This window comes from Equus quagga, chromosome 2 (assembly GCF_021613505.1).
Source record: "Equus quagga isolate Etosha38 chromosome 2, UCLA_HA_Equagga_1.0, whole genome shotgun sequence".
Lineage (NCBI taxonomy): Eukaryota > Metazoa > Chordata > Mammalia > Perissodactyla > Equidae > Equus > Equus quagga.
The window spans coordinates 118,739,195-118,753,981 of record NC_060268.1 but is presented as its reverse complement, the minus strand read 5'-3'; the positions used below and the strand labels follow the sequence as shown (position 1 = coordinate 118,753,981).

At 48.8% G+C, this 14,787-nt stretch overlaps 1 protein-coding gene across 1 annotated transcript in view; it reads right to left on the bottom strand.

Annotated features, from left to right (window-relative positions):
* The window catches only part of ZCCHC24 (zinc finger CCHC-type containing 24), a 67,942-nt gene that overhangs the window by 48,481 nt on the left and 4,674 nt on the right, over window positions 1-14,787 (bottom strand). The window contains exon 2 of the mRNA XM_046654244.1: window positions 6,930-7,130. Coding sequence (XP_046510200.1) covers window positions 6,930-7,130 — 201 coding nt within the window. The remainder of the gene's footprint in view (window positions 1-6,929; window positions 7,131-14,787) is intronic.

The window sequence follows — 14,787 nt, the reverse complement described above, 5'->3', positions numbered from 1 at the left end:
ACACCATACACAAAAATTAACTCAAAGTGGATTACAGACTTTAAGGTAAGACCTGAAACCATAAAACTCCTAGAAGAAAATATAGGCAGTACATTCTTTGACATCAGTCTTAGCAGCATCTTTTCGAATGCCATGTCTACTCAGGCAAGGGAAACAAAAGAAAAATAAACAAATGGGAGTTCATCAGACTAAAGAGTCTCCATAAGGCAAAGGAACCAGGAACAAAATGAAAAGACAACCTACGAACTGGGAGAAAATATTTGCAAATCATCTATCTGATGGGGTTAATCTCCAAAATATATAAAGAACTCATACAACTCAACAACAAAAAACCAAACAACCCAGTCAAAAAATGGGCAGAGGATATGAACAGACATTTTTCCAAAGAATATATAACTATGGCCAATGGGCACATGAAAAGATGTTCATCACTAACCATTAGGGAAATGCAAATCAAAACTACAGTGAGGTGTCACCTAGGAAATGACTCCAGGTGGTAACTTGAATCCACTGGAGCAAATGAAGAGAACTAGAGATGGAAAATAAGAACGCTAATATGACAAAACTATGGAGATATATATATATAGATAGATAGATAGATAGATAGATAGATAGATAGATAGATAGATAGATAGTTATTCTTCTTTCTTCTTTCAGCTTCTCTAAAACACATAAAATTATATAAAGTAATAATATAACAAGTACTGTTGAATTGTAACACATATAAACATAACATGTATAACAATAATGGCACAGGGAAAGGAGACTAGAGCTATACAGCACTAACATTTCTTTATCTCATTGGAATTAAGTCAGTATAAACCTGAATCAGATTCTGATGAGATGTAATACAATACACCCTAGAGCAACCACTAAGGAAACAGCTAAGAAAAAATAGTGAAAAGATCATGAAATAAATTAAAAGGTTACATTAGAAAATTATTACTTAATGCAAAATAAAGAGCAGTAAAGGAGGAATGGGGGAACAAAAAAGACATTAGTGATTTAGAAAACAAAAAGTAAAACGGCAGACATAAATTAACTATATCACTAACAGCATATAGCAAAACAGCATTAATAATAGCATTATCAATAATGTGAAAAGATTAACCAAAAAGGTAAGGATTGTCAGATTAGACAAAACATAAACCAACATCCAACTATATGCTGTCTACAGGATACACGCTCTAGATTCAAAGATATACACAGATTGAAATTAAAAGGATGGAAAAAGATCTATCACGTAAATAGCAACCAGAAGAAAGACAAAATCGACTTTAAAACAAAAAAAAAGTTACTCGAGATAAAGAGGGACATTTCATAATGATAAAAGGATCAATCCATCAGGAAGATACAACAGTTATAAACAGAGATATACTAATAACAGAGCATCGAAACACACGCAGCAAAAACTGACAGAATTGAAGAAACAAATAGAAAATTCAGCAACAATAGTTGGAAATTTCAATATCCTGCTTACAACAATGGACACAATACCCGGCATAACATCAACAAGGAGACAGAAGACATAAACAATACTCTAAAGCAACTAGACCTGACAGACGTCTGTAGCACACTGCCCCCAACAAGAGCAGAGCACATTCTTCTCAAGTGCGTATGGAACATTCGCCAGGATAGCTCAAATGCTAGGCTATGAAACAAACCACAACAAATTTAGAAGCACTGAAATAATACAAGTATGTTCTCTGACCACAATGGAATAAAGCTAGAAATCATTAAAAAAAGGATAATTGGGAAATTCACAAGCGTGGATATTACACACTTCTAAATAACTAGTGGGTCTAAGAAGAAATCACAAGAGAATCAGAAAATACCGAAGACACAACATACCAAAACTTATGGGAGGTAGCTCAGAGGGAAATTTATAGCTGTAAAGATCTCCATTAAAAAAGGAAGAAATGGCTGGCCCGGTGGTGCAACAGTTAAGTGTGCACATTTCACTTTGGCAGCCCAGGGTTCACCAGTTCAAATCCCGGGTGCAGACATGGCACCACTTGTCAAGCCATGCTGTGACAGGCGTCCCACATATAAAATAGAGGAAGATGGGCACGGATGTTAGCTCAGGGCCAGTCTTCCTCAGCAAAAAGAGGAGGATTGGCAGATGTTAGCTCAGGGCTAGTCTTCCCCCCCCAACCCTCAAAAAAAGGAAGAAAGATGTAAAATCAGTAACCTAAACTTCCACCTCAAGGAACTAGAAAAAGAAGAGTAAACTAAACCTAAAGTGAGCTGAAGGAAGAAAATAATAAAGATTAGAGTGAAGAATTGAAAGCAAGAACTCAAAAGAGATATCTGTACACTCATATTCATAGCAGCATTATTCACAATAACCAAAAGGTGGAAGCAATCCAGCTGTCCATTGATGGCTAAATGGATAAACAAAATGTGGTACACACACACACACACACACACAAACACATAGGAACATTACTCAGCCTTAAAAAAGCAAGGAAATTTTGACAATGCTACAAAATGAATGAACCTTGAGGCCATATGGTAAGTGAATAAGCCAGTTGCAAAAGAACAAATACTATAGGATTCCACTTAGATGATGTACATGGAGTAGTGAAATTCATACAGACAGAAAGAGAATGGTGGTTACCAGGGGCTGAAGGGAGGGAAGGAAAGAGGTACAGACTTTCAGTTTTGCAAGATACAAAGAGTTCTGTGGATGGATGGTGGTAACAGTTGCATAAGAATGTGAATGGACTTAATGCCACTGAACTGTACACTTAAAAATGGTCAAGATTGGGGCAGGAGCTGGCCCAGTGGCTTAATGGTTAGGTTCGTGTGCTCTGCTTTGGTGGCCCAGGATTGGCAAGTTCGGACCTAGCACCACTCATCAAGCCATGCTGTGGCAGCATACCACATAAAATAGAGGCAGACTGGCACATATGTTAGGTCAGCAAAAATCTTCCTCACCAAAAAAAAAAAGGTCAAGATGATAAATTTTATGTTATAATCATTTTACTGCAATTTAAAAAAAGATTAGAGTGAAAAGTAATGAACTAGAGAATAGAAAAACAATAGAGGAAATTAACTAAACCACAAGTTGGTTCTTTGAAAAGTTCAACAAAAATGACAAAACTTCAGTTAGAGTGACCACAAAAAAAGAGAGAAGACTCAAATTTCAAGAATCAGAAATGAAAGAGGGGGACTTTATTACCAACATTACAGAAATAAAAACAGTTATGAGAATATTATGAGTCATATGCCTCTAAATTAGATAACTTAGATGAAACGGACAAATTACTAGAAAGGCACAAAGTACAGAAACTGACTCAAGGAGAAACAGAAAATTTAAATAGACCTATAAAAAGTAAAAAGATTGAATTAGTATTAAAAAAAATCTATCCTGGGGCTGGCCCAGTGGTGTAGTGGTTAAGTTCACATGCTCCGCTTTGGTGGCCCCAGTTCATGGGTTCGGATCACAGGCACGGACCTACACCACTCATCAGCCATGCTGTGGTGGCATCCCACATACAAAACAGAGGATGACTGGAACAGGTGTCAGCTCAGAGACAATCTTCCTCACCAAAAAAACAAAAACAAAAAACAAAAAACAAAAAAACCTTCCCACAAGAGAAAGCCCAAGCTCAGATGGCTTCATGGGTGAATTCTACCAAACATTTAAAGAAGAATTAATATTAATTCTTCACAAACTCTTCCAGAAAATAGAACAGGATGGAACACTTCCCACACCATGCAAGTGATAAACACTACTACATGGATGAACCTTGATAACAGCATGCTAAGTGAATGAATACAGTGACAGAAGACCGCACCTTATATGAAATGCCCAAATAGGTAAATCTACAGAGACAAAAAGCAGATTAGCTGTTGCTCGGGAATAGGGGATCAAGGCGGGATAGCTACAGAGTATGAGGTTTATTTTTGAGGTGATGAAAATGTTCTATAACAGATCGTGGTGATGGTTGCACAGCTCTGTGAACATACCACAAATCATTGACTTGTACACTTTAAATGGGTAAATTATATGGCATGTGAATTATATCTCATTAAAGCTGTTACCAAAACAAGCATGCCACTTTTTCACATTATATATGCTGAACTCTTATCTAATATTTCATTTGAAATCAAGGTTTCTATGTTCACAAAAGCCTTGTCCACCTGTTCCTTCACTCTGGAAGACTTGTACTGAGCACTCGCTGTGTGCTATCTTGCACTGGCATGAGGATCAGACAGCGAGGGGTAGAGAGATGAATCTGGCCCAGCACCTGTGCCTAGAGCTTGTGGTCAGATGAGGAGTGGGGAGTATCTAATTAAATTCCAGCCACCAAAATATCTAGGACCTTGCCAGGTGGAGGCACTCCACATTGCGACCCAAGGGAGAAAAAAATAATGCTACAATGTTTCCTGAGTGCTTACTGTGTGCTGGGCACTGTGCTAAGCACTTCCCACGCATACCTTTATTACAACAATCCTCTGTGTTAGCACCCTCATCAGCCTCCTTTTACAGATGATGAAAATGACATTTCCAGCCTCTGCTCTCCAGGGTGGAGAGAGATCCTTGGACCTGCAGGAGTCCTGGATAGAATCAGGTTTGAGATGGGGCTGGAAGAGGGCCTCTACCAACTCAAGGGAGAAACTGGGCCCCACAGGCCATGGCAGTCTCAGCTTGGAATGGTCTGGACGCTCAAGGAGGCAAAGAGCTCTTGAGGTCCCAAGACCAAGGTTCTCACACACTTTCTGTCCTCTCCTCAGCTGTTCACCTCTCCAAGACTCTGTTTCTTCAACTGTAAAATGGGGCTATAGATCCGACTTCTGCCATAGGGTAAAGAGCCCTGCATAAGAGAAGCAAGCATGCTGTGTAAACCACATAGAGGAAGAACCAGGGTTAGCTCTGGGCTGGAAAGCGGGAGGTGCTGAGGTCAGGGACTCTCTGCTCCCACACTTAGGAGCTCCGGCCCTGTCTGGAGAAAGGGCAGTGAGTGCACACACACTCACACACATACACACCTTCGCCTGCCTTCACCTCTGGCTCACCATCTGTGGCCTTTGGATAATACCTGGTCACACTGTGGGAGACACTGCCACCCTTCTCCCATCAACCTGCCAGCCCCACTCAAGCACTCCATCTCCTGGAAGATTTCCCAGGCTGCCAGTCCAGCGCAAGCCCCAAGAGCCCATGTTGGTGTCTGAACGTCACCTGCTCGCCAGGGTTAAAATCCCAGCTCCTCCACCAACCAGCTAGATGGTCCTGTGCAAGTTCTTGACTCTCTCAATGCATCACATAACATGAGGCTAATAACAGCACTTAACACATGGAGTAGTTGTGAGCACTGAATGAAATAATGCTTGGAGATTCCTTAGCACAGTGCCTGTCACCTTCTCAAATGAGGCTAAGTCCTGCACTGCCCACCTCACAGGTTGGAGGTAGGAGATGATGCAGGGAAAAGTGTTTGAGGTGGTGTTGTGAATGACTGAGAGTTGACAGCCCCTACCCTGGGGGCTCAGCTGGGACGGCACAGGGGGTTGCCAACTGGGTAGGCCATGGGCACATCCTTGAGGACCAACCAGATCCTTAGCTGCCTGTCTGCCTCTCGTCCTATCCAGAGAACCCCTGGTGGGTAGAGGTCTCACCCTCTGCTGAGATATCCTCATGCCAAGAGCCCCTTGCTTACTGCATGTATTGAGGGGTGGGCAGGGCTCACTGGGGTATGGATCTAGAGGACAGCCACCAATGGGTCAGCTCCTACTATTATACAAGGTCCAGGGCAGGCCTCTCTTGTCCAGGAGTTGGGGGAGGCCGAGATCTCTGGTGTACACGAATCACTGGGGGTCTTACTCAAACACTCTTCTGGGTGGGCCTGAGACTCTGCATTTCTAACAAACTCCCAGGTGACACAGGCGACTGTGCCTGGCTGTACTTTAAGTAACAAGGACCTAAAGCATGGCATGGCCATTTCTGAGAATAGCAGTGAGTGAGAAGCACATCTCGGGCTCCCGCAGGTCCTGGAGGGACCCAGCCCCACCCAACCACACCCTAGGCTTCCAAGATCTGGAGGGTAATACCACTTGGATTTTCTGAGTTTCCAGGATTCCGTTTCTATTACACATATAAAATAAAAGTAGTATCACATTACAAAAACATTGGAAAGTAGGAAAAAATAATAGGAAAACAAAATCACTGATAACCTTATACCATATTTAAAACAACCGTTAACCTCTCTCCTCAGGATTCCAAAGCCTTGTCTGTCAGAGAGCCAGGGGTCATCATGAGTGGGATTTGCCTCAGGGACCCCGCCATGTCATGGAGAAGCACTGCGTGAGAGAGGGGGGCTGCACCCAATACCTTCCATCTCCTGGTCCCCTTCCCACCAAAAGGAGAGGTGCCCAGCCCCTCAATGCTTGAGGCCTTCACCCAGACCTGAGCTTGGACCACAAAGTCAGGGCATGGCCCCCTCCCCCCTCACAGGCAGCAGGCTGAGGAGGAATCGCTGCTGCAGAGGAGGCAGAGACGGGGTCTGAGGGAGGGGCACACATCTGGATTCCTGGCCCAGAGCCCGCATTCCTTCTCTGTGAGTGTGAGGCAATGGGGTCTCAGGAGAGCTGTGAGGAGGCTGCTGGCCCCCACCTGCCCCACTATAACAGGACCCACCCTGGCAAGAAGACTGGTGAAGACTCAAAAGACCACAACCTAATTTGGGGGTACCCCACCCAGACTGTTGACTAGCCAGTACAGGCCCAAGCTGGGCCTCTGGCCCATCCATGCCAGCCAGCCTTGCCTCAGAAATACCAGAGAGGACAAAAAGGTGGAGACCAGAGGGCCACAGGGCCACTTGCTCACAGAAGGGGCCCTGCGGGGGTGCTCCACCTGCCCTACCCATAGCAGCCAGTCCACAGGTCAGTAGGGGGCCATGAACCCTGCCTGGGTGGAGCTACCTTACCTGGGGGCAGTCCTTGATGTAGTGTCCTTTGTTGAAGCACAGGTGGCACAGGTAGTTGGGCGGGGGCCGCTTGCTGGGTTTGCGGGTCTCCGAGGTGAGGGTCAGGTCTGAGAAGTGCTCAGTGAGGGAGCTGAGGCCATCAGCAATGTTGTTGAGGGAGCCATAGGGTGATGCACTCTTGTATATGCTGCTGCTCAGCGCCTGTGGGGACAAAGGTGGTAAGCACTCTGGAAGGCCTGGGCACGCACACTTGTATCCTCAGCCCTGGGGGAATTTCCACAGGCCCGTACAAACACACACATATACATGCATGTGAATCCCAACTGACCCTTCAGGTGCCCATGGGCTCTGAACTCCTAGAGCTACGTTTAAATTCTAAATCTAGTCGTGTGTCCATGGGCAAGCCAGTTAACCACTCTGGGCCTCACTGGCTCTGTCTGGAAAACGGGAATAATGATAACTACCTCTTAGGTTTCTACAAGGCTAACATAAAGCCACAAGTATAAAGCACTTTATCTCCTGCCTGGCACTTAGGAACCACTCATTAATTCTTTACACAGTGCCAGGAGACAAGAAGGTACAGCAGAAAGAACCTGTTAGATTTGGAGCTCTGGCACATAGTGGTGGAGTGACTCAAGGCACGTCGCTTGTCTCTGAGCTAAACTCAATTTCCCCATTTTGTAAAGAAGAGGGACACCAGCTTGTAGCACTGTCTCCACTGTACAGATGAAAAGACTGAAGTTCAGTGCTTTGCCTGTTCTCCTGCAGCATGAGGCCTGTGTCCGGGGAGCCCTCAGCCCAGCCTAGGCCAGCTCTAGGGGAACCAGGGAGGAAGTGGCCCACCCCTCTCACCTCTCCCACCTCCAGTTGACAGGAACCAGATGTCTTGCCTGGCTTCAAAGCAGATGCAGCCCAGGCCCCCTCCTGGTGTATACAGCCTCTATTTATAGGAGTCACGGGCTCCAGGCAGCCAGGCACACTGGAATTTAGTGAAGGTGGGGCCTGCTGTGAGGCTGGCAGGGAACAGCCATGGGCCCCCTTTCCTGGGGCAAGGCCAAGGCTAGAAAGAGGCAGCTTCCCCAGGAGGGCCAATGACAAACTTGGGCATGGTGCTTGGACATCCCCTGGCCCCAGCTCAGGTGCTGAAGGACTCCAGGAGTGAACTATGGACCTTGGGGAGCCTTGGGTCTAATGGAGAGACATGGCCTGTTCTTGGGAGTCCCCAGGCTGATGGAGGAGCAGAGCTCCTGAGAGGAAGTTGCCTTGGCTCCCTTACAAAGATGGGGCAGACAGGGGTCAAGGGCAGGGACAGTCCTTTCAATGTCCCCTCAGTGTGAGAAGGGGGAAGTCAGCTAAGAGCTGGCCCCAGGGAATCAGGCAACCGGTCCCCCCAACCAGGACAAATCCCACCTCGCACACATGTATACCTCAGCCTCCCTAATCATTCCATTTCTGGGGGTCTGGCATCCCCTCCTAGAGGACACAGACCTCACCATCTAGGTGCCACTACTCTTCTTGGCTTCCTGGACACCCTGCTACATGATCCTGGGCCAGCCCTTTCTCTCTCTGGGCCTCTCTTCCTTCTTGTGTAGGTTTGGACTAGAGCCTGGGATCTGAAGGAAAGACACAGACACCAATATCCAGGGCAGCCCAGGCTCAACACATAGTTTGCCTACAGGGACTGGGCACGGAACTCGAAGGCTCCTAATGACCAGCTCTGCTCTACCACTGCCAGTGCTACCATGAAAGCCAGGACCAGTGAAAGACACCACACAAACCTACATTCAGTCTGAGGGTGACTCCAGCTCTCAGGGGGCCCAAGATGGAGTGGTCCATCCTGAGAGGCAGAGGGTCCCCATGCCTGGAGGGGTGTGAGCTAATACTGGACAGCCTTAAGGAGTGTGCAGAGTTCCAATGGAAATGGGATTAGATGATAATAGTAATGTACACTGAGCACTTACTACATCCCAGGCCCTGGGAACTTTACACACACTAACAGAGATGATGCTCACCACAACCCTATGAGTTGTTGTCCTCATTTCACAGATTAGATGAGTACGTCCAAACTTGTATTGAATGACCTGGGAAACTTTTAACCAATACAGTTTTCTGGGCCCCACCTCAGACCTACCAAAGCAGCCCCCTATGACTGAGGGCCCAGAATCTGCAGTTTTTATTGTGGTAAAATATACATAAAACCTACCATTTTAACGATTTTTAAGTGTACAGTTCAGAGGCATTAAAAACATTCACATTGTTGTACAACTGTCACCACCATCCACCTCCAGAACTTTTTCATCGTTCCAAACTGAAACTCTGTCCCCATTAAACACTAACTCCCCATTCTTCCCTACCCCTAGCCTGGATCTGCATATTTTTAGAGCTCCCCCAGGGAGTTCAGGTACAATCAGCCTAGCCCTACCTGGCCTTGGGAGCACTTGGACTTTCCAAGCATCAAGGTCTCTCCCTAGCTTGACTCTAGGCCTCTTCCCACCCAGCTGGCCTGAGGGAGGGCAGCATCGCCTCAGCTTCCCAGAGAAAAGTTCATCCAAACAAGAAACTTGAAGCTCCAAGTGGCATGACTCACTCTCATGGCTGGGAAATGCAATTTCACAAATAACAACCCTCTTATTTTTTTCCCTTTTCTTTCTTTTCTTTTCTGGATAAGATTTAAGCAAGTCCACAGGAATCAGGACTGTTTTGGCAGCAAATCATCAAGAGGAAGGGGAAGTCTGGTGGGTGCCAGCAAGTGCGCTAATTACAACCTCTCCCCCATGTTGTGGCCACGCTCCCCTGCCCACGGGTGGGCCCGTGGGTATCCCTGAGCAGCCAGAGGCCTCGGAGCAGGCTGCCCTATCCCTGGCAGCTCGCCACCCCTCCCCACTGCCTCACAAGGGTCACAGCTTTGCCCCTGTTGCACAGGCAGCTCCTGGTCAGAGAAGTGAGCCCAGAGCTCCCCTCCTCACCGCCACTCCCACCTCCAGTGGGCTGTGGCCTGTCCCTCATGGTTCCAGCCCCAACTCAAGATGACAGCACCTTAGAGCTGAAAGGAGAGTGGTCAGTTGAGTCATCCTCATTGTCATATTACAGATGGAGAAACTGAGGCCCAGAGAGGCCCAGGGGCATAGACCAGGGCACACAGCCAGGCCTAACAGCCAGGAGTCCTGCTTGCCGGCTGGTGAAAGGGTGGGTGGGGAAGCAAGCTGTTTCCTCTCTGAAGCTCTGAGGAGCTGGAGCCATGGAGGTGAAAGGCGAGTCAGCCTCTCGGCTGTTTCCACAGCCGGTGGGGACTGGACAGAACAGAGACCAGGACACACAGAGCTCCTTCCCCTCCGGCTGCAGAGCTGGGGCCTGGCCTCTCGGGTTTCCCATGTGTAAAACATAAAATGGCATGGGGAAGGAGGGGCAGACTTGATGATCCCTGCAGTCCTACTTTCTTAAGGTCCAGACACCCAGGCACTGAAAGACACCCCAGTGCCTGGCACACATAGGGCACTAAGCAACATGGCACCATCAGTCCCAAGTGCCCTGCCATCTGGAGCTGGAGGGCAAGGCCGAGTGCAAGCTTCCCTTTATGTGTCAGCCCCTAACTCTGCAACAGCCAAGCTGCTCCTCTCAGCATCCCATGGAAGAACTGCTTTTCTCCCTCCAGTTCTGCACTTACTGTCCACCCCCGGGATGACCTCTGTGTCCATAAACCTCCTCCAGGACCTGGCTCCCGGTCTGGTTCTAACTCTGGTGGGGTGGCCTTGAACCTACCCCTTCCTCTTACTCGGGCCTTGGGCTCCAAGGGAGAGTGTGAAAAGCACAGATGCAGGTGTTCTTGAGGCCCCGGTGGCATCATGGGAGATCCTGCACCCCCTGGCCATAGTGCTGTCCCTCAGAGATGCAGGCTGGGGTGGGGACCACCCCGTGACTCCCCTGCCCTTGCCTGAAGGAGCTCTGAAGTCTCTCTCTAATTTCTTTGCACAGGCTGCCTCACCTCTCCATAAGGCTGGACATCCCCACAGGCAAAGATTCTGCAGTCCTCCATCACCCCAGAGCCCAGACTGTTTCTGCTGCTTCTTATGCCCCTGACTGTCCTGGGGGCAGGCAATCACAGGCAGGGAAGGGCCCGGGAGCCCCACTTGACAGATCAGGTAGCGGATGCCCTAACACCTTGAAGGATTTAGGCTGGGGTCTCTGAGTTCCTAAGTTGGAGGGGACTCTCACTCCAGAGTAAGCTGCTCTGGGCACTGGTTGGGGCAGCCCCACTAGTGCGGTGGGTGGAAGCCTCTGGGCACCTAGGCCCACATCACCAGCCTGGGGAAAGAGACCACCTCTCCTTCCGTCCTGGGCCAGTGACCCCAGCAGCCAGCAGGAAGTGCGGATCCTTACACCACACCTGGGGGACAGAGTGTCAGACTCATGCCCATTGCTGGGACTTCTCCAAAATTCTGACTTGGCTACTGGGGAAAGTTAGACGAGAAGACATTCACGTATATTCTGATCCCACTTGTGTCATATACTTGCCTGGATCCTTCCCCTTTCTTAGTTCTCTTATACCTGGCGAGAACACAATTTGGATGGGCTTTATTAGCCCTATTTTATAGAACTGAAACTGAAGCTCAGAGAGGCTGAGTAACTTGCCCAAGGTAACACAGCCAGCGGGTGGCTAAGAGGAGACAGACATCCAGATCTGCTGGCCTGTTATATTTCAGCCCCCACACGGCTTCCAAGGCTTGGCTTCCTCTACAGGAAGGGCAGCCAGAGGAAAACGCCAGATGTGGACCACTCTCCTTGGCTCAGAGGCCCTGTGACATAATATTGCCAAGCCCCTTGGCCCCGGCAAGATGAGGCACGAGCTTCTCTGGGCTGCATGAGGGATCTGGACCTGGGGGTTGGTGGTTCTGCTGAGGGATTTGGGGTACGGAGGCAGAGATTTCCAGGGCTGACTCAACCTGCCAAGCAGCGCTCCGCCTCATCCCCTACAGGACTGTGAGAGGGCACAGCGGGAGGGGGGCAGGCAGGAGTTAGGGCAGTGGGCAGAAGATTCCAAGGGCAGCCTAGAAGGAGAAGAGACTGGTGTAGAGGAGAGAGGCAGGGACAGCAGGCAGACATGGGAGCAGCACCTGCAGGGAAGGACATGGCAATGGATGAGGCAATGAGAAGGGCAGCAACCGAGGAGGCCTGGGTGGAGCAAACGCTGAGTCCTGCTCCCCTAGGCCTGAGAGGGACCTGGAGGAGGAACTCTCTGATCCTAGTCCCCAACTCTGTGGGGGTTCTTTCATCAGCTGAACAACTGCTTTCTTATCCCAAACAGACACCCCTATACCTCCCCTGACACACACACACGGACATGCGCGCACACACACATGCACACACATACACCCCACAAGCCTCTCTTTGGGACAAGAAACCATTCATCTCACAAATGACTCAACCCCTTCTCCAGAGGAGCTACACTTCTTCTACCCCTAGGATCCATCTGGGGCTCCAGCTCCTGGAGTCAAACATGCACACACCCTATGCATACAAGCAGAGGCAGATGTGGGCTGGGACCAGGGAGAGAGGAGACAACCAGTTGTCAAGGCAAAGAGTTGGCCAAAGGGAAAGTGAAGCTACACTTGGACTGAGGGTTTCCCCAGCCGTGGTCAGAGCCTGGCTCTGCTCCTATTTCCAAGGTCCAAAGCTGACCTGTAGGTCAGGAAGGTGGCAGGGCTGGCACCTTCACCCAGGACCCCCAAGGGCACCATTGCCTCCTGGAGGCCCATCCACCTCGCACATGCAAAACACAATTCCCTGTACACAGCCAGTGCTCAAGGAAAGATTCCAATTTAAATAAGTCGTCCAGGGTCTTTTTGGTAGGGGAGTGGGGAGAGAGAAACAGGGAACGTAGCAGGGGATGAAGGAGCACAGTGGCAGCAGGATACAGCAGAGAAGACTCCCCTCCCCACTCAGTTCCTCCTGCTCTTGCCTAGCTCACCACTCACCTGCTGGGTGTTCGTGTTTCACAGCCATTGCCCTCTACCCAGCTACAACATACGCACTGGGGACCAGGCTGCTTCTAGAACGTATTTGTTGAATGAAAGCAGAAATCATGAAATCAGAATCTGAGGACTAGAAGGGACCCTAATATCTAGCCAGTCTGGGGTACCACTGAGGCTTGCAGCTTCTATAGGAGGGGGCCTTGATTCGGGATCTGCTGTCCACATGAGGGTGCCATGATCCCCTTGAAATCATGTGCAAACATGTGTCTGTGTGTGCATGTACACTGTGTTCTGTGCACTGCACTGAGAAGAGGAATTCTAGATGTCTTCAGTTCTCAAAGAGATCCATAACCAAAGAAGGTAAAGAACCATTAGCACACCTAAGCTTCTGCTGGGACACCTCTAGGGACAAGGTTTCACTATCTCCCAAGTCTCCTCTTTGCAATTAATCAAACAATCCATAAACATCCCTTCTGTGAGATAAAACAAGAGGCTAAGAAACTAAGGAGAGCATTCACACAGTCACAAGTTTGGGGAAGGAAGAGAGGAGGAGAGGGCTCAATTCAAGTCATCCATCCACCCGGCTACCCAGTAAATTTTAACTGAGCACCCAGTATGTCCCAGGTAGTGACTAAGCATCGGATGCTAGGACTGCAAAGTGGAAAGACAGGATTCCTACTCTCAGAGTGCTGATAACAACGCTATTGAGACAGACAGATACAGTGCATTTTTCACAGCAAGACCATTGGTGAGACATGGTTTACCAGAAGCGTGTACAACTCATCTGTCATGTACAGAAGCTGGAGGCACATGGAAGCTGGAGGGAGGTGTGCCCCCCACAGCAGCCAGGTAAAGCCTCTCAGAGACGGGGCATCCACTTTCGTCACAAAGAAGTTGGGATCCGTCAGCTGTACAAGGGGAGGGAACAGCATTTTAGGTAGAAGCAATAGCGAGTGCAAAAGCTTCAAGGAGTGGGACTGCTTGGTGTTTTCAGAAACCTCAAGAAGATCAGTACAGCCAGAGGAAGACAGAATAAACACACACACAGGAGAGATCAAATATCCTGAGACCTTGGCTGGAGCCCTGGCTCTGCCACTGATTCCCTAACTGTTTCATCCTTCTCTTGAAGAGCCTTAGTTTCCCCCATGTGGACAATGGGGATGGTGTACACAGGCTATGATATGAGACAAAAGTATTCAGAAGTGCTCAGTGTCCATCTCCTTTGTATCTCCCAAGCCAGGCCACCTGTGGACTCAGAACCCACGGAACCCTGCGCTGCATTTCTGGGAAGCAGCTGGAGCAGGGGTATACGAGGAAACCAACACCTACCTCTCCTCAAAAGGTTTGGGATCAGACATAAAACATCAGAGGCATTGAGGCTTGACAGAGTGCCCCTGGTTACTGCTGCCCTGCAGTGGGGCCCAGAGAATGATCCAGGTGACAGCCAACCTGGAGACCAGCAGGACAAGCCACAGACAATTGTGCTTGGACTACAGAGAGTTCTAGATCTAGCTCTGCTACTGACACGGTGGGTGACTTGTCAGGCCTCTGTTTTCTCTTCTGTAAAATGGGAGCTATGAAGAAAGAGACGCCAAGAATATAGCACCACCCCAGAGAAGGGACTGCTACTCAAGGGCCATCTTCTCTGCAGGGCCCTCCCCTTGGTGCTGACAGCACCAGGCTCTCTGCCTCTGCTAATTATTAATTACTAATGCTGCCTGCTCTCCTCCCTCCCACCTGACTCACAAGGTCCATGAGGTGTGGCCTCCTCTATGAGCTCAGGCCTGCCCAGTTAACTTAGTTTGACGGAGGGAAGGTCAGGCCACCTCAGCCAACAGGCCCTTGAACGACAGTCGTCCTTGCCCGAGTCAGAGCTCAGCTTTCCAGGG